The sequence below is a fragment of the Urocampus carinirostris genome, chromosome 9 (genome assembly GCF_059441175.1).
Source record: "Urocampus carinirostris isolate Australia breed hairy pipefish chromosome 9, RoL_Ucar_1.0, whole genome shotgun sequence".
Classification (NCBI taxonomy): Eukaryota; Metazoa; Chordata; class Actinopteri; order Syngnathiformes; family Syngnathidae; genus Urocampus; species Urocampus carinirostris.
Window position 1 is genome coordinate 21,954,830 of NC_142357.1, and position 25,847 is coordinate 21,980,676.

The 25,847-nt window shown below is 41.5% G+C and overlaps 2 protein-coding genes and 1 pseudogene across 3 annotated transcripts; all 3 read left to right on the forward strand.

Annotated features, from left to right (window-relative positions):
- Positions 1–1,545: 1,545 nt before the first annotated feature.
- Positions 1,546–11,971, forward strand: bbs7 (Bardet-Biedl syndrome 7). 2 transcript variants are annotated; one of them, XR_015851441.1, is made up of 19 exons: positions 1,546–1,993; positions 2,080–2,145; positions 2,231–2,293; positions 2,368–2,543; positions 2,658–2,844; positions 2,917–2,989; positions 3,084–3,191; positions 3,266–3,396; positions 4,349–4,433; positions 4,525–4,627; positions 4,694–4,886; positions 6,069–6,143; positions 6,224–6,292; positions 7,563–7,702; positions 7,768–7,932; positions 10,882–10,991; positions 11,078–11,181; positions 11,253–11,383; positions 11,460–11,608. XR_015851441.1 is itself a non-coding variant. In XM_088344867.1 (19 exons), exons 1-19 carry the CDS (start codon positions 1,952–1,954, stop codon positions 11,591–11,593), a joined length of 2,148 nt encoding a protein of 715 aa, XP_088200993.1. In that variant the 5' UTR covers positions 1,546–1,951; the 3' UTR covers positions 11,594–11,971. The 2 variants fall into 2 exon arrangements, 1 of the variants encoding a protein (XP_088200993.1); XM_088344867.1 differs by having other exon boundaries at positions 11,260–11,383; positions 11,460–11,971.
- A 1,860-nt stretch (positions 11,972–13,831) lies between these two features.
- Positions 13,832–19,593, forward strand: ccna2 (cyclin A2). Its single transcript, XM_088343248.1, has 8 exons — positions 13,832–14,359; positions 15,212–15,455; positions 15,525–15,625; positions 16,503–16,726; positions 16,802–17,006; positions 18,808–18,921; positions 18,989–19,122; positions 19,187–19,593. Exons 1-8 carry the CDS (start codon positions 14,153–14,155, stop codon positions 19,236–19,238), a joined length of 1,281 nt encoding a protein of 426 aa, XP_088199374.1. The 5' UTR covers positions 13,832–14,152; the 3' UTR covers positions 19,239–19,593.
- A 472-nt stretch (positions 19,594–20,065) lies between these two features.
- LOC148359597 (U2 spliceosomal RNA) lies at positions 20,066–20,195 on the forward strand (annotated as a pseudogene).
- The last annotated feature ends 5,652 nt before the right edge of the window (positions 20,196–25,847 follow it).

Consider the following 25,847-nt stretch of genomic DNA (forward strand, 5'->3'; position numbering starts at 1 on the left):
AATATTATGTATTACTCGCCGGTCTCTGTCTAGCATAAAAAATGTGCATCTGGTACAAAATGCCACAGTGAGGCTTTTAACAAGGTCAAAGTTTGATAACATCATCTTGATTCTAGCTGACCTACTCTGGGTCCCTGTCAGTTTTAGATGTGATTTTAAGGTTCTGTTGGTGTTATACAAAATTTTGCATGGACTTGCCACCTCATATCATTCAGATTTATTTCGCTATGTTCCTCCTTGAATCCTTCGCGCAGGAGACGCTATTAGTGATTCCAAGAGCCAAGAAAAAATCTGCAGGTTCGAGAGTGTTCTCCTTTCGGACACTGGTGCTGTGGAATGCTCTGCCCTCTGAGATACAGGCTGCAACCTCAGTGGAAGTGTTTAAATCTAAGCTTGAAAAACACTTTTGAGTGATTGTGACCTCATACTGTCGTCCTCATGTCCTTGAGGGAAAGGGATAAGCCTGGTTGTTGCACGTGCATGGATTTCGAGGCATCGTACGTCCTGGCACTTGGACCTGACGTACTCCATCCAGAACACAGGTGTCAAACAGGCGGCCTGCGGGCCAGATCAGGCCCACTAATGGATTGAATGCGGCCCGTGAGGCAACACTCAGAGAAGCGCAAGAGAAAAACAAGCTGCAGGTTGAAATATGTGAACTTGATGTTGCCAAAGTCAGGTGCCTCTCACAAAGACACTGTACTTGTATTTATTTCTCTCTCACTCTCTCTCTTTCTTTTCCACCCCTTTTCTCCCACTGTCTCTTTCACTCTCCGTGTCTCTTTTTCTCTTTGTCTCTTTCTCTCTCTGTCTTTTAACCTCTTTTGCTCTAACTTCCTTTTTTCTCTTTCTCTCTTCATACCCTTTGTGCTTTCTTTTCTCTTTTCTCTCCTTCGGTCTTTCTATTTCTCTTTAGATTTCTTTCTTGCTCTCCCTTTCTTTTCCCCCTCTCTCACGACTTTTTATCTTTTGTTTCTCATGCTCTCTCTCCCTCTTTTTCTTTCTTTGTCCCGCCCTCTCACCTTTTCCCTCCCTCCTCTTATTTCTTTTTCTTTCTCTTTAATCTACTAGTCCGGCCCCCGACAGAATGTCTGTTCTATCGTGTGGCCCCCGAGTTAAAATTAGTTTGACACCCCTGATGTAGAACCTGCTGCATCGGTAAAGATTTAGAGACAGGAAGCTGTCAACTAGACGTTCTGTTATTACCTATATTTTATGTTTATTTTGATAATGTCTGAGTATTGTCTGTTGATGCCCTTGCAACATTAATTGCAGCCTGGTCATCGTGGAATGGATGTGCGGCCTCTTCTTAAACTTTATTCATTTCCTCATGCTGAGGTTTTGGTTTTTCCTTGCCCTCGTAAAGGTTTTACATCATTACATGTTGTACTGGTTGTCTGTGCAGCCCTTAGGGTATGTTAAGGGCTATGCAAATAAACAACACTTAACTTGAAATGCTAGGCGGCTCCCATTCTTTATGAAAGAAAACCATCCAATCAGGGGGCGTCTTAAATACTTGCTTTAACATCCAATGATCGCGCAGGTTTTAGCAGGCCACAACGTTGCCATGGAAGCTGGCGGAGGAGCAATGTCTTATTCTCGCACTATTTGGGTCGGAATATCCACTCGAATTTTGATTTCTCTCCTGTTCTCCACGTAATTTTGCCTATAATTTCTCTAAAACGGATGGTTGTCTTTTTTTAGTACTTATTTGTGTTGATACGTCACGGTAGCTAACTAGCTGACTGTGTTAGCACGTCGAGCTAATCTCCTTGAGTGGTTAATCCTCATGTCTTCCATCTCCTCTCTTCTCACGAGATTTCCTTCAAATGTTAGCTGAAGATTGTGACTGACTAATGGACCGATAGGTTGCGACTTTTGTGGCCGGATAAATATCTTTTCGGTCGACTTGCATTGTTTTTCCCCTCACCGGAGTCAGGAGTTTCCCCAAATGAAGATGGAGATCCATCTAAACAGAGTTGACTACGTCCAGGTATTGTAGGTTATTATTTAGGGTTGTGTAAATATCGTTTCCTTTCATGGTGTAGTGGATGATCTATATCTGTTTGTCCTGTACAGCTTGGTGTCACATCCCAAAAAACAATGAGGGTGCTGCCAACAGTTGGAAAAAAAGCCACCCAGAAGGTATGAACAATAATGAATTAATCTTAACGCAAAAATAAATAAGTTCTCCAAGTCATGTGGGTTTAATTTTGACTCATTTCCACAGGTGGCCGTCGCAGATAATGATGGTGTCTTGACATGTTTTGGGGTGAAGAAAGGCGAGGCAATTGTGAGTTTAGTTCCCCCCCACTTCTGTCAATGTTAAGTTTTGTTAGGTTGCTAACCATAATTTATTTTTCGCAGCCTGTCTTCAAAACACTCCCGGGGCCAAAAATATCCCGAATGGACTTGGGCGGCGCAGCTGGAACTCCGCAGGAGAAGATTTTTGTCTGCTCCGGATCTCAAGTGCGAGGATTTACCAAAAAGGGCAAACAATTCCTGACTTTTGATGCTAATCTCACTGAAAGCATCAATGCTATGTGAGGAGCAACTCCATGTTTGTTCTGGGGGAACCAACGGTCCATCAAGCCATCCTTCGTACATATCAGTAATCCTCTAGTATGAATTAATTGAAATTCCTGTTTTTTGCCCAGGTATGTATCCGGCTCCGATCTCTTTTTATGTGCCAGTTACATCTACAACCATTACTACGACTGCAAGGACCAAGACTATTTTCTATCTGGGGACAAGATCAACGATATTGTTTGTCTGTCCTCTGAGAACTTGGGTCGCACTGTCCCTGTGCTTGCGTGTCAAGATCGCATCCTCAGGGTGCTGCATGTAAGCGAAGCTCCTTTTAAGGAACAGACTAATGAATATGAATGATCCCAATTAACTTATTTCTATCATCAGGGATCTGAACTGGCCTATGAGGTGGAAGTGCCTGGACAGCCATCGGTGTTGGAATGCTTCAACAAAGACGGAGGCAAGTTATTTAGTTGTTCGGATGTCAAATACTTGGCGACCACAGTCTGCATACTTTGCAGCAAATCGGATAATTTTATCTCACCCTGTCTCAGGTGAGGACATCCTTTACGGGACAACGGATGGCAAAATAGGCCTGATTCAGATGGGCGAAGGTTCGGCCACGACCAAATGGGAGATCGAAAATGACAGGAAGAAAGGAGGTACTGCATTGTGCTGCTTATCTTGTGTGTGACTTTGGTCCATTTACTGTACCGTGGTACTTTGCCGCATGTAGGAATTCTCTGCCTCGACACTTATGACATCACCGGCGATGGCGTGAGTGACGTTCTGGTTGGCCGCGATGATGGGACTGTGGCAGTTTATGGTTGGGACGGATCCAATGAGCCTACACTACGCTTTGAGCATGTGAGTGGTCTTGCACTCTTGAAACACAATTGGGGAAAATAATCCTAGTTGGATAGAAGAACAAATTTGGCTTGCCTTGACCGAAATAACTCATTTTTTAAAGGGATGGTATGTGTTATTTGACCACTACATGATGTTGTATTGTGTGATGCAACTGAAAAGAAATACTCCATGATACAAGGAAAAAAAAAACTACTGAGATTCATAGTGACTATAAAACACCATTTATCTTCTTTTTTTGATAGCAGACAATAATGTCAGCGGCCTCCAGGTGAGGGTGATGTTATGTAAAATAAATGCAAAATTCTCGGATTATGAGTATGATGCACATTTATATATTTTAAGTATTTTTGCTTTATATTCAAATCAAAATTGTTTTTTAAAGTCCCCGTGTCTAATATTTGGGCTGCACGGCGGGTGAGTGGTTAGCACATTTGCGCCACAGTTCTGAGGTCATGGGTTCGAACCCAACTACCAACCTTTTTTTTCCAAGAGGCTGGCTCCAGTTGACCCGATTATTAGGTTATTGATGTGGAGCACTCTACACTGAAATTGCATTATGTTTGTATGGTATAATAAATACACTTGATGCACCAGCTGATAATTTCCTAGTTTAATTGACACTCAAAATAAGGAGAGAAGACATCAATGAATTTTGAACTTGCACGTAGGACAGGAGAGAACTATACAAAGGTCCTTCCCAGAGCTTTTTAAATTAAATTTCCCATAGCTGCAAAGAGAAGTTCCAACCTCTGGAAATCAATGTGCTGTAAAACAACAATAATGACCAGTAGTGACAATAATGCAAAATGTGCAAAATGATCGAAATAACAAACAACTTCTATGCATTCTTCTTTGCAGGTGTTCAATATTAAAAACAGAAGCAAGCAGAATAAACTAATAAAAAACATCATGTAACCAGCTTGTTATTTGCTTACTTTACCTGGAGCAGACCTTATCAGAAAGTGTGACCTCCATTCAGGGAGGCTGCGTGGGCAAGGAGTCCTATGACGAGATCATGACTGCTACCTATTCTGGTAATTTCACTGTTGGAAATAAAATTACACATTAAAAAAAAAACTGTCATACAGGTACTTTTTTATACTTGAACATGGTGCCTCCTTCCAGGTTGGGTGACAGGTTTGACTACAGAGCCTCAAAAGGCCGAAATGGGCGCCGGGGACGAGGTCAGGTTGAGTAAAGAGGTTCAGTCCAAAGTGGAAGCCCTGAGGTACCCAGCGGCGTCAATACCTGTATTATCCTGAGCGAGGTTGGTAAATGCCTCATATCGCCGCAGGGCAGAGCTGGAGGAGCTCCAGGTGAAAGTTCAGCTGGGCCGGGAGCAGTACCAGCAAACGTCACAATCCAAGACAGCCGTCTCAGTTGTGGCCGCTTTCAACATCAACGACAAGTTTGCGCTGTGCCAGGACGACGCCAGCTACAGCTTGACCCTGGAGGTCCAGACGGCTATCGACAATTTGTTACTCCAGGTACTTGCAACTTAAGTACAACATGTCAGGCATAGCGGTACTTCCACTTAAAACTGACCTTCGATTGTTAGAATTTAAACTATTAAAAATGTAGCGTTCACCAAATTGTTCAAATTAGTTATCTGACCCCATTAACCAAACACAAACTTCATTCTCCTAACGATGCATGCTCATTTCTTTATGGAAAAAATGTACACGAGACCGGCATTTCCACACGGGGGCAGATTTTTTCTCCTTAAGTATTTAACTAAGTGAATGCCATCAAATTAGCCGAATTAGTGTCGCTCTGCGTCGAGCCTCTCTCTCGATTGTCCCTCTCACGATCGATCTCCTCTGATCTTCTTCTGAAGTTCTTTCTCTGCCCACGCCTCTCTCCCAAGCCGGCGTGTCGGACACCCCCATGGGCGGGCCAGGAACGCCCATGTGGGCTCCACCTTGTCGCCACCTTGTCTGGAGAAACTCAAAACACCAAGTGCTTTCACATCATCAGGGCCTTGTTCTCCAAACATCGCCCTCCACCTGCATCAGAACTCTGTTATCAATAGAACTGAACAAAACATTCGCATTCGGAACGGCGCAACCTGTCATTGACCTTAAGCCTTCTCTGTGAAAAATCTTCATTGCATTCAATAAATGTAACTTGTATAAAATCCTTTATAGTAAAATGTATGAAATATAAAATCCTTCACGATACAGTCAAGTTTTCTGGCATGCATTCAGGGAGCAATTCTGACTTGGTTGTGATTTTCCTCCTATAAAATTAACATATAACAGACACTATGTATTCAATAATATTTACATTTACAAAAGTATACTAAAAATGTTCTTTGTAAACGAAATGCGTCTCTGTAAGAAGAAAGAAATGTGGGAGGCAAGGCCATCTTTTGACCTTGAAAGCACTTGCCTCTGAGCACCAAGTGGAATCATAAAACCACACACTTATTGAGTATACTATAAAAATAAAGATATAAGAGTGAAAAAGTATAAGAGTATGTAAAAATACAAGAGTATAAAAGGCATATTTAAACCATAATTTCCCATACATATTTGTCCAATATTTCCTCCATTTAAAACATGTTTTAGATAGAAATCACCCAAATTGAGAAAATAGAATATAAATATTAAATCTGAATAAATCAATCAGAATATCTTTATCCTCTAACTTGTCCTCGTCTAATACAGAGCGACGTCCCCATTGACTTGCTGGGTGTGGACAACGACTGTGCTGTGGTCAACTTCAGCGAGTGCAACCCTGAAGTGAGCTAATACTTTTAAGTCCTAGAAAAAAGAAAACTGTCTAATAAATTGATCGCCAATTTGAAATTCTCTCTCTTCAGCATCCTAATGGCAACTTCCTCCTAGCCACGTACAGGTGCCCGGCTAACACTACCAGATTGGAGCTCAAGGTAAGCCATGTTCTTGTAACTAATACAGCCCACACAAATGCTCACTAAGGGTGGGCGGATCATATCAAATATTGATACATTTACTTGGATCTTACTTTCCCATTGCACTCGTCCATTCACCGAGTCTTTCCCTGAGCGTGTGACTTATCGGCACACATTATCACCTCTCCCTACCTGGCCCACTGCTGCATTCAGGAATTAAACTAGAAACGGGGCCAAATCTATGTGGCAACCCCTACCAGGAGGTAAAAATGACAGACGGAAACAGGAAGCACAGCGTGGTGTCGACTTGTTCTCTATTACAGAAAACGACATAGCCTGGTGTAATTTGCGGTCTGTTACTGAGGCAACACCACATATTTACATGAGCACATGAAAAAAGTTCACCCTGCAGAGAGCAATGGCCTGCAACCCTAAAATGTACCAACGTATTACTGTTACTGACCAATAACTATTATATCCATTGTCACTGTGGCAACAGACCCAACGAGAGACAATTGACACTTTATTTGCATCATTGACTTTATTTTGTGCAATGGAAGATATTTTATTTGTCTTGTTGACATTGTTATACAGTGTTTGTATTTTCATGACATTGCTGCTTTTTTAGTTAGAGACTCTTGACTTTTGTTCGCAAACAGTTGTAATAGAAATCCATCCATTATCTTCACCGCTTATCCTCAGTAGGGTCGTGAGGGTGCTGGAGCCCATCCCAGCTATCTTCGGGCAGTGGGCAGGGGACACCCTGAACTGGTTGCCAGCCAGTCGCAGGACACACAGGGACAGACAATTCGCTCGCTCATTCACACCTAGGGACAATTCGGACCGGCCAATTAACCTGACATGCATGTTTTTGGAATGTGGGAGGAAACCGCAGTACCCGGAGGAAACCCATGCAAGCACGGGGAGAACATGCAAACTCCACACAGAAGGTTTGATCTCATGACCTCAGAACTGTACCGCACACGCGCTAACCACTGCACCGCCACGCTGCTCTGTAATAGAAATATTTGTATTTATTTTTTATGCTGTTAATGTTTGCAAATGAGTTATTTGATTAAAACATTAAACATGTGCAATGCCCTAAATGTTGTGTTGTTTTATTGTAATTATAAACTAACTCAAGGGGGGAATTGGTCAATTATTCACTGATCATGACACTTCCATGCAAAAAGTACCAGTATCGGATCTGTATAGCATGTATTTATTTGTATTGGATCAAAAGCAAAATCCCTAATATCGCCCATTTGTAATGTATGTGTGTGTTTAGGTGAGGTCCATCGAAGGGCAATACGGCACATTGCAGGCTTACGTCACTCACAGGCTGCAGCCCAAAACCTGTCAGGTCCGCTGCTATCAAATCAAGCCCCTTTCGCTTCATCAGCGTACACACAACATCGACCAAGACAGGTGGCTTTTGCTTTTCCATTCACAACAAAAACAAGAGCTCAATTTTTAATGTTTTGTGGATGCAGGCCCATGAACAAGGTGAGTCTGGTGGGGCAGTTCAGTTTCGCCGAGATCCACTCCTGGGTGGTCTTCTGTCTGCCGGAGGTGCCCGAGAAAACGCCGGCAGGAGACAGTGTCACTTTCTACTTCCTCAACGCCTTCCTGGGCACGCAGTTGCACGCCACCTACAGGTTTTCCACTCTAACTTAATCTTTCCATTAATATGGTTCAGGGATCCCTTAAATGCCTGGGTTGTCGGGGCACTACTTTTTGTGGTCTGTCTTAGGCAAGTACAGCCTGGAAGCGTCCATCCCTCTCAATGTCGTTTTTGGTTTTTTTGTTTGCTCCCTCACATGAAAAAGACTCAGATGCAGCACCTTTATCATCTGGTCGCCGTTGTTGTTGGTGTGTAGACAGACATCAGCCCAATGCTGCACACTTCTCTTCTTTAATTCGGTAACTATAAAACTGAAAAAAAAAGTGAATATTAAGGCCTGTGTATATTCAAATATAAAATATCCTTTGTTTTTAAAACGTTGTTAGCTTATTGCTGATGTTAAAACCTGGAAACTTGAATATACTACAGGGGTATTACTGCTTAAAATATTGAATAATCACACAAATAATAGCTACAGCTAATATAAAACTACGTGGCAAAAAAGCATCAATATTTTAAAAATAACCAATTTGAAAGGAATTCAATCACAGCTTTATTATGTTCTCATTGTGTCTGTGCCACGCATGCGTGGCAACACACTGCCCCTCACAGGCAAAAACATACAAAAGCAGGCAGTAGTTGTTTTTAATTTCTTTCTTAGTACAATGGAACCTCGGTTCTCGACAATAATCCATTCCAGAACCCTGTTCGAAACCGATTTGTTCGATCACCGAAATCATTTTTCCCTTTAAAAATATTGTAAATCGTTTTAATCCGTTGCAACACCCTGAATGTTTACCTTGAATGTTTAACGTAAACTTAAAGCTAACCCAGGCTAATCGTACGTTCGCGTTATCGCAATCTTCCGTACGAAAGATTACGCTAACATGAACGTGTAAAAAAAAAAAAAAAAGGATAAAGAAAAGAATTATGAATATGCTTTCTTACCTTTGTGGTGGTCAGCAGAAGGTGCAGGTGGACGGTGGTGCTATTATTTCTTTCTTAAATGTAATAGTTGTACGCACTACTTTTCTTTTTTCACCTGTAGCAACTTTGCTGCTTGCACTGACTTTCTTCGGAGGCATAATTAGGGGCTAAAACACTTCGTACACCTATAATAAAAGCGAAAGCAAAACGAAGCACGTCTGCACGCGATAACAGTTGGTCAAGAAAAGAGCGATCTACCCCCGTACGCCGCTCAGTATCGCGCCCTAGCGTGCGCACTCACACATTACCGGCGTTCGAACTTCGTTTTTTTGACCGAACCGCGAAGCAAGAATTTCTCGAAATTTTTGGTCTGACTCCGATTTGTTCGAACTGAGAGGCGTTCGAAAACCGAGGTTTCACTGTATAATCTTTTTGCACTTTTCTTGGCAATTAATTTTTTTAAGTCTTATTTAAAGGGACATTGTGTATTATTTAGCGCCTTCTAGTGGTAATAAAAACTGAATTCATTAAAAGGACAATGAAAAGAATAATGGGAAAAATACATAAAGTATCATATTAGTGTGAATTTTTTAAAATACTCGTTGGTCAAAAGATTTTTTGTTATTTTACATAATATGACGCTAATATAGATAGAGCGGATTTTTCACCATCTTGCTGCTGCGAGTACCCAAAAAAAGAAAAACCATGGGCAAAAAAATGAGAAGAAAAATGGTGCTTTTGTTCACTGTGAGTCTCTGTAGTTTGTGTTCTTCCTTGTGCTTTTTAGCACTCGTTGTCGGTTGCAATACACAGTGCACGACATCTTGTGGTCAAATATTACACACTGTCCCTTCAAAATGAGAAAATGATTTAAATTATTGTATTTTTTTTTTTAACTTGTTGGCCTTGACAGGGATGGGTGCCACCAGCTTGTACTTGCCCAAGACACACCACAGGATATGGTGCACCTATGACCATAGTGGTTAAAGGAACCAACCAACCAACCAACCAACAAACCAATTAATTAAATGTATATATTTGTACATTATGTATTTAAAATTTTATTAAAAATGCATATTCATACATACTATTACTTATATTACTATATTTATATGGCATTTAAAATTTTAAAAACATGACGACCTGATAAGTTTATTCTGCTTGTTACTGTTTTACTATTGGACGCCTGCAAATGAGATTGCAAAGGATGACAGTTCGTTATTTTGACCAATATGCATTCTTTACACCATTGACGGCGAACAGTGTTGCTGTTCTTTGATTTCTACACCCTGTGGCAGGGGTGTCAAACTCATTTTAACAATGGGGCCACACGATAGAACAAACATTCTCTCTGGGGCCGGACTGGTAGAGAGAAAAAAAACAGAGAAAAACAAATAAGAGGAGGCGAGGGAATGAAAAGTAGAGAGGGTTGGACAAAGAAAGGGAGAGAGAGAGAGCGTGAGAAAACAAAATAGATAAAAAGAGAAATAGTGAGAGAGGGGAAAAGAGAGAGAAAGAATGAAATCCAAAGAGAAATAGAAAGAGAAGGAGGGAGAAAGAGAAAGCAAGAGAGAGAGAGAGAAAAGAGAAAGAAAAGGAAGAGAGATCAAAAGAAGGTACAAAGACAGACACAAAGAGGAACAAAGAAAGAGAAAAAGAGAGAAAGATAGAGAGTGAGAGAAAGGGGAGGAAGAGAGAAAGGATACAAGTACAGCATCTGTGAGGGGCACCTGGCTGAGCATTGTCTCGCGGGCCAGATACAATCATTTAGCGGTACTGATCTGGCCCGCAGGCCGTTTGTTTGACACCCCTGCCCTAAAGGGTAGATCTGCTCTTGCAACAAAGAAGATCTAACAAAAAGAAAGGGCACAGGGGGATGGCCTTTAGATAGAATTAGAATTTTCCACTGTGAGTTTTTTTTTTTTTTTTGCAGTCCTTTCCTTTTCTCTTTGCACGTTCAAAATGAATTGATGTCTTCTTTTATATTTTGAATGTCTACTAAACTATAAACATCTCACAACTGTAAATTGAACTGTTGATTTCTGATCCATTTTAGCAAAGGTGAGGGCCACTTCATGTCAGACAACATCTCCACTATCTCCATCCTGAGTGACGTCCTCTCCAAAGAGGCTACCAAACGCAAAATCCACCTAAATGTTTCTTACGGTGGGCCACTGTTGGGTCGTTTATCTTCCTATTGTCCCATCTAGGGGTTGTTGCACAAGTATGAAGTCTCTTGTGGTCCTCCTCAGATATCAACGATGACTCTGTGACCCATACACTCAAAATGATCCACCCAAAACTGGAGCACCAGCTGGTGCTGGCAAGAAAGGTTCAACTCATTGATGCACTCAAGGTTTGTCTGCAAACAAGTAGGAAATGGGCCCGATTAGAAGACAATATCTAAAACAAAACGGCAAATTTGAGGGTTTAGGAGCTACAGCTTCACGAGGGCAATGCTGACTTTTTGATCCCGGAGTATCGAAGCATCCTGGACGATTCGACGAAGCTGTTGGAGGAACACAAGAAGACGCCTGCCCACCTGGAAAGGCTTTACGGTGACTCTTTGTTGTCCATATTTGACGTTATCGTTGCTCTTCATTATTTTACATTGATGTCCTCCCCCCTGTGCAGGAATGATCACCGACCTCTACATCGATAAGTTCAAGTTCAAAGGGCAAAACGTGAAAGCCAAAGTGACGCCACTCTTGGAGATTTTGAATCGTTACGATCTAAATTCATTATTAGACTTTTTCGATGAAGCATAATTAAGGATGTTGTTCAAGTTTTTTTCTACATTTTCATAGATGTCTACTGCTTTCTCTGTAGATCATGTGGTACCTGAGTATGTTGTATTATGTTATTTTCATACTAGTGTGGTGAATTAAACACCATTACTGATTGTAGATGTGATTTTATCTTCATAATTATATATGGATTCATTTTTTTAGGTATGGGCAAGTACTGATTCCAACTATCAGTATCTGACAGCATTTTTTAAGCTACCTGTACTCGCCATGGTAGACAAGCGCATTTTTCCTTTCGCTTTGTTTCCTCTTGCTTCAAAATGTATATTTTTTCTGTTTTTCAGGGATCCTGTGTTTCCCTTTAAATTTGTTATAAAAAGCTGAAAGCGTAATCCTGTATATCATAGTTTATTTGTTGTCGAGCTGAAAGTACATTTTTTAACTAACATTTTGTGTCATGTGTTTTAGGGGGATTCTGTGTTGCTTTACTTTCAAGATTGTCTTTATTGTCATTACCAAAGAATGCTAATGACATTTTAATTGCAACCACGGGGTTCAGTGTTTGTATTCTATTTTAGATGTAGTTAATAATCAAATTAAATCAAATATCTATGTACAAGGGCAGCACGGCAGCGCAGTGGTTAGCGCATGCGCGGCACAGTTCTGAGGTCATGAGATCGAACCTTCCTGTGTGGAGTTTGCATGTTCTCCCCATGCTTGCGTGGGTTTCGTCAGGGCAATCCGGCTCCCTCCCACATTCCAAAAACATACATGTCAGGTGAATTGGCTGGTCCAAATTGCCCCCAGGTGTAAATGAGCGAGCGAGTTGTGCGTCCCTGTGTGCCCTGCGATTGGCTGGCAACCAGTTCAGGGTGTCCATGCACACTGCTCGAAGATGGCTGGGATGGGCTCCAGCACCCCCGTGACCCTACTGAGGATAAAGTGGTACAGATAATGGATGTACAAAAATGAAAATACTTTGTATATACTCTGTTAAATGGTAAATGGCCTGCATTTATATAGCGCTTTTCAAATCAATGAAGACCTCCCAAAGCTTTTTACATTGTGCTTCACACTTACCCAATCACACACACACCAGTAGGGAGTCAGCCATGCAAGGCGTCTGCTGAGGGCATTCGGGATTCAGTGTCTTGCCCAAGGAGACTTGAACATATAACACGGAAGAGCCGGGAATCGAACCTGCGACCTCTTGATCCCAAGACGAAAAATAAAGGCTGTTATAATATAGTAGTATGAAACAGTGTAAACATTAATTATTAATGTCTGTGGTTCATAATGCATCGTTATTACTGGTAATATATCAATTAAAGAGCCGTTTGGGAGATGAAAGAGCCGGTTTATTTTAAAGAGCCGAGCCTGAAAAGCCGAACCTTTAAGAAGGGCCCGAATTTCCATCACAAACGAGCAGGTTTCAAATTTTCAATCACCGGCACCGGTCCCCGCTAATTTGCAGATCTAATATTGATTGTGACATTTGAAAAGAGAAAAAAATCACTACTCAATTCACGCTATTGTCAGTTTTAAACATTGACGCGTTTAAACCGACTGCCGTAGTGATGTGTCGTTCGCAAACGTAAGGGCTTTATGAGCTGGCTCCTTGAACTGAACGACGGGAGCCTACTCTACCCGATCGGGAGCCAGCTCCCGTTTAGGTACCGTACTTATTTGAACCTTTGCTGTTTCGTCTTGCTTCAAACTTTACATTATGTTTGATTTTCGCGGATCTTCTGTTCTGCTTTGAAAGTGAAAATAAATACTCTACTTGGGTACACTATATCTATCTATTAAAAAAGTCGAAATGTTATTCCTGTATATCATAGTTTAATTATTGTTGAGCTGAGAAGTGAAATTTTGTAACTGACATTTTTGTGTCGATTCTGTGTTACTTGACATTGAATTTGTTTAAAATCAGTAAAAGATCATAGTAGATTGGGAGAAATGTGTATAGAATTATAGCATAGAAGTATAATACACTTTTAAAATTACTTATTCATTTATTTTGTGCATAATGTTCCAAAATTATTGGTATTACATCGAACAAGGAGCCGGATCGTTTTAGTAACCTGAGCCGGAAAAGACGAATCTCAAAAAAGAGCCCGAATTCCCCTCACAAGCAAGCCGGTTTCGAATTTGTAATCACCGCCACTTGTCTCCGTTCGTTTGCCGTCGATTTGTGACGTCAACACGCTAGCGGCAGATGATTGGTTCGTTTCAATCCTCGCGGGCTGCTTGAATGAGAGAAAAGGAACTGTAAAAGCAAGAGAGTGAATGTGGATAGGAAAAGCGACACCCGGCGGGTAATCATCTTACCTCGGAGGTTGCTTAGATTTTAAAGTAATGGCGCCATAATAACAAAATTGCGACTGCATTATTATTTTTTGCCTTTATTGCTGCACCGAGTCTGGTCGTTCTTTCAAGTGATCACTTGCTGCTCCAGCGCCTGTTATCTAAGGATAAGTGAGCATCGTCTTTGATATCGGTGCACAAAAGGAAATCTCAAAGCAACTTTCGTACGTAACGGCCAGTTCGAGGCCCACGTTTAAGGCAAAAACTCAAAGCATGGCGGGCGTAAACCGAAGTCAACCGGGCGAGCTTCACGACCAAGAAAACATGCTGGCTAGGCTGCGGGGCTCGCACAAGCCACGGGCGGCTGCATTGGAGGACCAGGAGAACGTTCCGCCTAAATCTGCAGCCACTAGAACCGTTCTTGGTGCCCTACAGAACAACCCGAGGAGCAAAGGACAGAACCAGCGCACTTATAAGCAGGTCAGTTTGCGATCATTGTTCACGTAAAGGCCTAGCACTCGAGCTAAGATGCATATGCTTTATTTAGCAAACCGACGACTAAGAACTGCTTAAAACACGTGAATTCTTAACTTAAATGTCCTTATCTCATCTACGAATGTTCGGTCATTGCACGTTTTAATCAATGCATTGAAATGGCGCTAGAATGGAAGTGATTTAATCTTCGTCCTTTTGTCCGCCATTTTACATCTTGCACAGTGCACACTTGGATTTTATTTTTATATTATGATGTTGCAATCACCACGTGGTCTAAAACACCTTCTAATGTTTGTTTTAATTTAAATAAAAGGTTGGCTTTTTGCCTCAATTGCACGAACACTATTTTCGTCAAGTCCCATTGACTTGTATATCCAGTAATCGCACAATTTCTCAGAACTGCACAGAACACATGAAAATATCCCCCGATGCTTATGTTTTCAATTACATTTTTTAGCCCTTCTGTAGGGATAGATCAGTGGATGTTAAGGTTATCTATGCAGGCCCTTGATACTTTATTGGATTTAGAGCATGAGAGAATTGCCCTTCCAGGCTGTGATGACTGTTTCAAGGTAATAATCAAACAATAGTCAACATTAAAATCATGGAAAATTTAGTTGACAGCAATTAGCTGATGCAGATTCTTGAATCTGGATGGCATACCATAGGTCTCAGTGCTGGTCTGATGGCGCTGAACCATTTTGTTCTGCCCCTTCAGTGGCTTTTACTATCTCTTGGTAAAGTGTTAATACAATAAACCTACCTGTAATTTTGTCATCGACCCCCTTTTTAACTGTTTCTCTATACTATTGAGTTTTGCCCTGTCCTGCCTGCCAGGAATCCTCACAGCTGCAGACATGTAAAAACGATGAACCCAACAAAGTCTCCAAGCCGCCCCCCTTCCAGATCCACGTGGACCAGCCTGCCACCTGTATAAAAAAGGACCAACAAAATGTCACAGCCGTGAAGGTAGAGGAGCCCGTCAAGGACTCGCCCCTGAAGATAGACAATGCTGTCGTCTGCCTCCGACAACCTCTGGCCCCCATTGACGTCCCAGCAGCGGCCATGGATGTCAGTTTCGGTTGGTTGCTTTACTGAGTTTTCCCCCCCCAACCTGAACAGATGACAATTTTATTTTCTTCCTTGCAAGACTCTCCCATGGACATGTCTGTGTGTGAAGAGAAGACGGTTGATGTTAAAGAGGTGCCTGAGTATGCTGAGGAAATTCATACGTATTTGAGAGAAATGGAGGTGAGTCATTTCTGTGTTTGCTGGTTGAAAAATTAAGGTTTGACACCTAACACTGGGTATTGAAGGAGGTCAGGCCTTTCTGGTTTTTACATGGGTGTTTAAATCTTGGCATTTAAAAATGTCCACTGCTGTGTATCTTGGCAGTCTGACTCAATTGACCACGCTTTTAAATGAAATGGTCTTTTACATAAAGTGTGCATAAATGCTCCCCATGTTTGCTCCAGTCTTTATCCACATGTCACGAAGCGTTGCTTCCCCCCTACTCATCAGACTAGTCCTGGGAATTCCTGTGCGCTCGGCTCACTTGGAAGAGCCAGCTCTAACTGCTCCTCACCTTTATTTTGATATATTATTGATTTAAAAATAGGCACCATATTAAGTAGTAATGAGTAATTTAATGTCTTTTGCAGGAATCCCTGCAAAAAATCAACCATTTAAATTTAACCAATTAAAAAATTCGCAAGATTAAAAAAAAACGATGCAAGCGATATTGAAATGCGGCCTGATTTAAAATCATCTATTACCCAGCACCTATAGTCTTTTCAGTGTTTTTAAACAAGTGTGACATAGCATTTGTTGATGAATTCATGTACCTTTATAGCAGCCCGTTAATCATAAATGGGAACAGCTCAACATGTCCCAAAGTATGTGCTAGGGGGGGGGGGGGGGGGGGGGGTGTTGATCTGTTAATTCTCAGACTAGAAAGGCAGCTGGTTGATTTTGTGAATAAAACTGAATGAATTTCAGTGCTGTTCTCTTTTAAAAACAAATTTACATGGTTCTGTAGCTCCTTTGCCAGCAAAGCTGGCCACTAATACATAAGTTCTGGGCTACATTTAATTGACACCCTTGTTTAAATGTCTGGTCGATTCCACAGGTGAAGTGTCGGCCGCGTTTGGGCTACATGAGGAAGCAGCCCGACATCACGGCCAGCATGCGCGCCATCCTGGTAGACTGGTTGGTGGAGGTCGGTGAGGAATACAAGCTCCAAAGTGAAACACTCTACCTGGCCGTCAACTACATCGACCGCTTCCTCTCATCTATGTCGGTGCTGCGCGGCAAGCTGCAGCTGGTGGGCACAGCCGCTATGCTGTTGGCCTCGTAAGTCCTCCTGACAAGCGGCATGTTTTATTGTTGCTCGGGGAGCTGGTTAACCCCTCACGTGCGCTCTTGTAGTAAATTCGAGGAGATCTACCCCCCGGAAGTTTCGGAATTTGTGTACATCACAGACGACACTTACACAAAGAAGCAGGTTCTACGGATGGAGCAGCTGGTGCTCAAAGTGCTCTCCTTTGATCTGGCGGCGCCAACCATCAACCAGTTCCTCACACAGTATTTCCTGCACCAGCCTGCTAGCAAGCAGGTGGAGAGCCTTGCAATGGTGAGCGTCGGTTGGCTTTTGAAGTCAACTTGCTAGTTTTGTTGCTCCTTTTTGCAGAGGGGTTTTTAAGGGTTATTGTTCTATCTTCGTTTTTCATTATCCGTTATCGGTCAATTTATAATACGCTACAAAGCCTAGGAGCCGGGACACTTACTCTCAGCCAAAAGGCCAAGCTAAGGTCCTAGCCCTTAAGCCTTGCTGCGATCATTGCGAATGCACCATTCCCGGAGGTACTGCAATACCGGGCCGATGCGTGGAGTGGACAGAGCAAGCTCTTAGAGGCCTACATCTGTATAATTGTACATACTAGCTTGAGTGTATAAACTGCCTTTTTAATCTAAAACACTGTCTGGGTGTGCAATATACTTGAGGTTTTACTGTAGATTTCCATATTTGAGCAATGAGTCAAACTATTACTGATTGTATTCACGCAACAGTATTTGAGCCATAAGTGACATAGTGTAATCAGGAAATGGATTTGGCTTTTCCCTCTGTACTCATGGTCTCAACAGTTCATTTTTACAACATGGTACTGTGGGTAGTGTGGTAAGATAAAATCGAATGCCCTTTTTCATGGTCTCCTGTTACGATCAGGCTCTTTCACCGCTGTAATCTGGGTTTGAATCCCATTGCATCCAATGTTGTGCAAATGAGGTCAGCAATGTTTGGCCAATCGTTGCGCTAATATGGTCGGTCATGTACGAACTTGGTTCAAAATCACCTTGTGATAATTTCTTTAGTTTGTGACAGTCAATTGAGCTGATAAAGGGAACCAATGTCATACTGATCTTTATTTTTTTCCCATCACAATTTATACACGAATAATGCAGGAATTGTGACTTTCATGTAAATTGACAGATTTCATTAAGTCACACACATGACTCATAAACTAAGTATAACAATTTCTTGGACATGTTGGGAAAAATCTTTCTCAATTACATTTATTGGCATTGATTACAGAAACTGTACTGCATTGGAGCAACAAGTTGTCACACTGCAGTTCTTGTTGACATGCATTGTGGGGAAAAATGGTTATTAGTCAAACTTTTTCACATTTAGACGCCTTTATTTTAACCCTTTGCATAATACAGTGCCACAAGTTGAGAAATGCCTCATCATGTAAAACTCAATTGATTTAAAAGTGTTGGGAAATGTTTTCAAAGAACGCATTTCATAATCTGAGAAGGAAAATCATAGTTGATGACAAATTGTGCTTTGCAAAAGTGTATTGCACTCTACCCCCCCAGAGGTTTAAAAAAAAAAAAAAAAAACTTCGGTAAAATTGGTTTAGATAATAAGCAAAAAAGTACATGAACCATAATTTAAAGCTGCATTTTTATAAATTGTGTTGCCATATTTTTTTTTACCACAATGCTCATTTATGGAGATAAAATGGTTTTCTACTTGCTAAGAGTACCCAAAATATTCAAAAACCCTGGTGAAGGCTGGACAAAAATAAAGTGCCGTTTGGTCAGTCTATGTATTGCACTACGTGTTACAGCGACATCTTGTCCCCTTTATAAAAAAAAAAGCGCGGTCTTTATTTTATTTAGTTAAATATTAAGGGTTCTACCACTGGGGGGTGCTAAAGACACGACGTTGTTTAAATTACCGGTAGTAACTAATAATGGATAATCAGCAACCGTTCTAAAGAAGCGTTCTAGGGTCCAGGGTTATATGATTTCAAACAAAAGTTAATTTCATACCCTTTGGTCACAAATTGGTGCTCATAATGGAAACGCTAATTGCCTAGCTGTCGTTTTGACTAGTTTCAAAACGTTTGTCAATGTGGTGTTCACAGTACCTCAGCGAGCTCAGCTTGGTGGATTCGGACCCCTTCCTGAAGTACCTTCCTTCCCAGACCGCCGCATCTGCATACACCCTGGCCAATAATATAATCAGTGGTGCATCATGGGTACGTTATTTTCATGTTAATTACTGAGGGGTAAATTCACGAGTGACACGGTCCATTGTTACTGCAGCCTAAGCCTTTGGCAGAGAAGACGGGCTACACCTTGGAGGTCCTCAGGCCATGCGTGGACGACCTTCACCAGATGTTCCTGAACGCACCGCAACATGCTCAGCAGTCGGTCAGGGAGAAGTACAAGACTTCTAAGTAAGTATAAAGCCAATTGCAATAAGTTGAATACTTGAAGTAACCCCTTCCGATGTTCCCTCAGGCATCATGAAGTTTCCATTCTCGAAGCTCCAGCCACTCTGCAGTTTGACTGAACTCCCTTTTAAAATGTACTTGTGTCACTCATCTTTTTCCTTTGTGACCTATTCTTGAAGTGCATTGATCCCTTTTTTGTTTTTTTCCTAAATTACTGATGTTCGCTGTTTTTAAATTGGTTTTAAAACCAGACCAATGTGTAAATATACGCTTGTTTCAACCCCAAAGTTTTATGCCCAAGCAGTTGTAATTGCTGGGTTGTATTTTTCTATTTCGACCTGGTAAGTTTTACACATTAAATTGTTAGTCAGGCACGGAGTTATTTGTGTCTTTACATTTTGGGTGCTTGACAACTTGTCCGGGCCTCTTGCAGCACTGTAAATTTTGTAAATAAAATGAACTCGCTGCTCTTCACCTGCTTCACAAATTTATTCTGGGCGACCGCAGGGGGCGCAATGGGATCGTACAAACGGAGAATGCAAGCCATAGTTTAATCCTTGGTTACTTCAACTTCCTCAAATCGTTTGAAACTTTTTTAGGTTTCTTTACAAAAACCATGGGGTAGTTTAATTTTAATTAGAAATTTACCGTACATATACAATTTTTTTTTAAATTACAATTTGCAGCTGGATGAAGAAGCCTGATGGGCGAAATGTGTTTGTGGGGTGTAGTTCGCTTACCCCTGGTGTAGAGGTACAAAGTAGGTACAAACTGAATAATTAGTGACCAAAACTCAACTTTTGCTGAACTTTCTACAAGGATTATGGTATATTGGTGTACTTAGAAAGATGGTGGACAATGTCTGCTTCTCTTTGGACCTCAACTTATTAACATCTCAAATAAACAAAAAGTATGATTCCGGAGATGGAATCGTAGCGGTCTAGTGATCACACAGCGGATCTGGACTTGGCCTTTTAGCTTTGATTTTTGCATTCCGGAGATGGAATAAGAGCTTGCTCTGTCCACTCCACGCATCGGCCCGGTATTGCAGTACCACCGGGAACGGTGCATTCGCAATGATCGCAACAAGGCTTTAGGGCTAGGACCTTAGCTTGGCCTTTTGGCTGAGAGTAAGTGTCCCGGCTCCTAGGCTTTGTAGCGTATTATGAACTGACCGATAACGGATAATGAATAACGAAGATAGATAAATAACCCTTAAAAACCCCCAAACCCCCCCTCAACTTATTAAAGTTTCTTGACCTATGGGATTTATTAATATAAAGGACATTGTAAGCACTTTATAAATTTAGAACATTTACATGTATTTTTCTAATTCAAATGTTAAATTTTTTACCACTGAGGGGTGCTAAATAAGACACTATACCAAAGAGTTGGTATTGTCTTGAATTTCATTGTTTACTGCTTTAGCCAAAATGCAAATGTGTTTGAGCTACCTTGACTCTTATTTAAGCTTTTTTTGCACTAAGTTATAAATTCAGTTCCTTTTATTCAAGACCCTTTCTGTAGGGTACTGTTTAAAAAAAAAAAAATGTATCCAAAATTAATGTATAAGCATTTGACTAATCTATCCTATTATATCAGAGGTCTGTTATTCATTGGACAGCTTGAATGAATATCGTATAAGCGTGCTTTGGACTGATGATTCTAAATGCTCTTTATTTTATTTTTTTTCTCCAGAAAATTAAGTAGTTAAGCCCTAGGGTTAATTTGCATTTCTAGGAAATAGAAAAATCTATGCCTAATTAGGCAAATGTATATTTGAAAACAGTCACCCTTTGAGTGTAATAGATCTTGACTGTTAAGATCAATACTGTAAAGAGAAGCTTGTGCATAGGAGGCACTCATTATTGGTTGCCTGCGCAGCAAATACCTTTCGGATTTTGTTTATTAAAGGCCACCATTGCCAATAGATTAAGATTGATTGCTTCTTTTTTCTGCAATAATTAGTGAACCAGGTTACGTTTTACTTCCCAATGTTCACACTGTAAATGCAGTGGTTGTATACAGCACTTCTCAAGTCAACGAAGATTCCCTAAAGCGTGTTGCAATGTATTTCACATTTAACCATTCAAACACACATAGACAGCCGTGCAAGGTGCATACCTGCTTATCGGGGGTTTTAAGGGTTCAGTGTCTTGGCCAAGGACACTTGGGTAATTATTTCGGCGAAGTCGGGAACTGAATCTGTGCCCCTGGTCCCAAGATGAGTCCTCTACCATTCAACTACAACACTCATAAATCCCAGCATTTTTTTTAAATGTAGTTCTGTAATGCTGAAAAGTAAAACAAAATAAATGCTGTATTTGTGTTTTAAAGGAAGAGTGTATTATTTGCCCACTAAATGTCGTTTTTCTGTGTTGTGGACTCAATGTGACTGAACAGCAACATTCTCTTTTTGTTGAGTTTTTAACATTTTTGAATGCAAAAATTTGAGAGAAAAACCTCAAAGAGCGACGGGGAACAGAAAAGTTCATGTGGAAAAAATGCACAGTACACATAAGGAGTGTGGTGTCATCCGTTATGAGGTGTTACAAATTGTGGTTGAGGGGAAAAAGTCCTCAAAGTCATCCCATCACTCATTAGTCCCATTCACCCATCCATCATTCGTGTTTTCTCAAATATTTAGGGCTGAGCTATCTGAGAGCTTTCAGTGTCTCAAAATTATTTGGGCACAGGTCATGAATCCAGTATTGAGAATTTTGAAAGATGAGTCCAAGTGGGAAACTACAGTTCTGTCTCTAAGAAGACAGTCTCCCTGATTTTGGGACAGTAGATCTCAACCATTTTCCATACATCTGATAACATAATCCCATAAGGGGGGCATTTTAGTACATTTCCACAAAGCATGAATCTATACCTTTTGCATTGCTACAGCCATCCATCTCACCGCTTATCTGTAGGGACACGTGGGTGCTTGAGCTTATCCCAGCTATTTTCGAGCAGGAACCAGTTGCCAGTTGCTGGGCACACAGGGACAGACAAATCACTCGCTCTTTCACACCTGGGGACAATTTGGACCGGACAATTAACCTGACATGCATGTTCTTGGAATATGGGAGGAAACACAAGCAAGCACGAGAAGAACATGCAAACTTCGCACAAGAAGGCTGGTTGCTGGATTTGAACCCATGACCTCAGAACTGTGCTGCAGACATGCGAACCGCTTGGTTGCATTGCTACCTTTCTAACAAAAAAAAAATCGCATTCTGCGAGGTAGGTCCTTTTCCCAAGCAACATTATTTTTTCAACTTTTTGGATCCTTTCGCGAGGTTTTTGTACTTTGTCCACCATATTGCTGCTATGATTACGCAATCATGTTAGCTCCTTTTAGGTGAGGTTCATGCAGTGTAAAATAAATGCTTATTTCTGGACCTAGAAGTATTTTTAAAATATGCATGTTAATATGATACTTCATTTGTTTTTGCTTAATATTTAAATCAATATTGGTCTTTTTGTAATAAATGACGTTTTTAATACTAGGAGGTGCTAAATAATGTATATTGTCCCTTTAAAAAGCAGAATTATCTCATGACCTAAAAATTTGATCAACTATGATTTGAGTAATACACTGCCATCTGTAGGTGTGTTTTAGTCATTACAAACTTGAAATTTACACGAAAGTCCTATTCTAACAACCTGAACCAGTGATAGGGAAGGTACGGTTCGTGAGCCACGTGTGGCACGTTTTGTGATTACATCTGGCTCACACATAAAAATAAATATAAAAAAAATCGCTATCTTCAATTAGACAAGAGTGTAGTAAAGTGTTGCTACCACTAGCGGCAGGTGTACTGTCACGTTTCTGTACCTTTAAGGTTGGAAAACGGACGTTCTGCTTTGATTTTCCCTCATTTATTTGTAAGAATTTAGTGATTGAAATCATCATTTATGGTGTGGCACATTGTAAAGCGCTTTGGGAGACCATTTATGAAAGAACAGTGATCAACAGCATGCCTCAAGACATATATTTGTAGAAAAAGATGTAAAGAAATCATGGCGGGTAGATGGTATTGACAAATATTAAAAACTCAATTCCTAAAATTAGAACTGCAACCAGATATGAAGGTAATTTCACCTGTATCCTGCTCAGGAAAAGCATTTAAAGGAGCTTTGTGGATTATTTAGCGGCTTCTCGTGATAAAAATGAATTATTCATTCAAAATAATTACATTGATTTAAATAATAAGCAAAAATACATGAACTCTCATAGAAACTTGCATTAAAAAAATACCGTAGGACATACATAACCTGAGCCTCACTACAAGGAACTGACATTAATGTCCGCCATTTTTGCAGCTCTGGGTATCCCAAAAAACAAAAACATACCTTGTAAAAGGCTGAAGGGGGAAATTAAGAAGAAAATTCTTGTGGTTTTGTGACTTTGAGTCTCTGTAGTTTGTTTTCTAACGAGACACAATACATAAACATCTAGTGGTCAGATAATTTATTCGTATAGCCTCAAAAGGCTGAACAGAAATACTACAAAAACACAACCACAGTAATATTACAAAAATACTGAATACTACAAAATACTACTATGAAAACAATTCAAAAACACTTAATCAGAAGTACTACAGTAATACTCTAAAAGTGCTATGGAAAATAGTGCACTGAAATGAAAAGTAATCCAATAATGTTTAGCAGCAATTATACTCCCAAATAAATCGATAAAATATGAATACCCATTTTTCAATACAACTGCCAAGATATTTATTTTTTACAGATTGCGATCCGCCTGTGACTAGAGGTAGGCAGGGAATTATGAACAGATGTAATAACAATAGCATTTTTACAGTAGGTTTTCTTTGAATTCTGTCAGGACCAGAACTGAAAAAGGGCCCAATTGCGTAACGTTTACCACAGGTTTTATTGAAGGAAAGAGGAGGGGCTGCACCCGCAATCCGGTGTTCGCTGGACGCGGGGAAGCAAGTAGCTCTCGAACTCGGACTGTGATCAGAACACGGAAGTGGAGCTTCTGTAGCGAGCAATGGCGGTGCCAGGGACGGAAAAACTGGTTGGTAGCCGGGACTGCGAGAGCATGCGTGGTCAGGGTCGGAAACGAGTCGTAAGCCAGGACGGGAGAGTAGACGTAGACGGGATAGGAAAAGGGTCGTAAGCCGGGATGGGAAAGCAGACGTGGTCGGGATCAAAACAGGTCGTATCCGGAGACAAACGGAAGCAAAAATGGGACAGGTGGGAATCAGGGTAGAAAAAGGCTTGCCTTGTGTACAAAGATGTTCGCAGACGGACTGACAACAGGGGATTGACAGGACTGGGTTTAAGTAGGGACAGGGAGCCAATCAGAACCCGCGGCAGTTAGCGTCAAACGAGCGGGCACAGGTGATTCATATCGGTAATCATTACAGAATTTGGTTACCAAATATATTTTTTGGTCTCTCTCTTAAAAAAATAGCCCAAATATTTTGCTTTTGTTGTTTTTCCATGTGCCCTGCGACTGGCTGGCAACCAGTTCAGGGTGTCCCCTGCCCACTGCCCGAAGACAGCTGGGATGGGCTCCAGCCCCCCTGCGACCCTACTGACGACAAGCGGTGCAGATAATGGCTGTATGGATGGTTTTCCAAGTCAACAATAACCGAGCCCAGACCTAAACCTTGAAAAAATTTGGGGGATAATTTCTCAGTCGTAAAATTTTGTAGTATTTTGATAGTATGAGTTTTGTAGTCTATGCTGACGCTGCTATTGGTGTGTGAGTGTGTGTGTGGATGGGTAGGTGTGAAGCACATTGTGAAGCACTTTGGGAGGTCCTAGTGACTTGAAAAGCGCTACATAAATGCAAACCATCATCATACGTGGTAGCAGGCATTGATCGGATTCTGGCTGATTAACTTTGCTGTCAATGAGTCATGCAAGTGTAATAAGAGCCAATTAAGGGATTGTGGTGCTTTTTCTTTCTTTGTTATTTGTGTGTCAAAAGAATGCCAATCTAAAAATAACAAAGATTTTAGCTGTGTTTTTTTTTGCTAAACGCTGTGCTTTCATCTAGTGACATGCCGATTTCTCCTCCTTCCCCCCCTGCTCCTCCTCCTCATACCTCCTTCTTTCCTTTCCTTTTCTTCCCTGTCAGTGTGAGAAGGAAGCTTGAGGAAGGGGACACAGCTGCCAGGAGTGAAAAGGAAACGCCTGTTTTGGTCATGTGGACGGACTGGAATTCCATCACCTAGTGCTCGAAAACCTGTCGGAATGTCCTCGGTGCTCCCTCCTTGAGAAGTTTTCTTTCTTCATTTTCAGGGGGGGTTTGCCGGTGTGCCTGGCGCCTATGCCGGCCCCTCGCAAATTCCTGCTGGCATCCACGTCGCTGCCCCTGCAGCTGGACTGGGGCTGGAACGTGAGCGTGTACCTGGCCATGCTGCTGGGGCTGCTGGGACTCATCATGCTGCTGCTGTGGATGCTCATAAAGCAGCTGCGACACTCGGTGGGCAAATCCACGCTGCAGCTGGCGTGCAGGTCCTTCCGACAGACCCCCGTCAGCGCGGTCAGAGTCTCCTCTGTTCAGGAGCTGCGACATGTGCTGTGAGCCGACCGCCCCTCACCCGCTACCCAGACAGTCCACGACGATTGCCATGATTCACGGTTTACAGATCCCTTATCCTCCAGGGTCGTTGGGGGCTCCACAGCCTGGCGGCACCTATCCCTCCCCAGGGCGTCATTTGGGTACGAGTTGGCTCCTCCACATGAAACAGATGTTA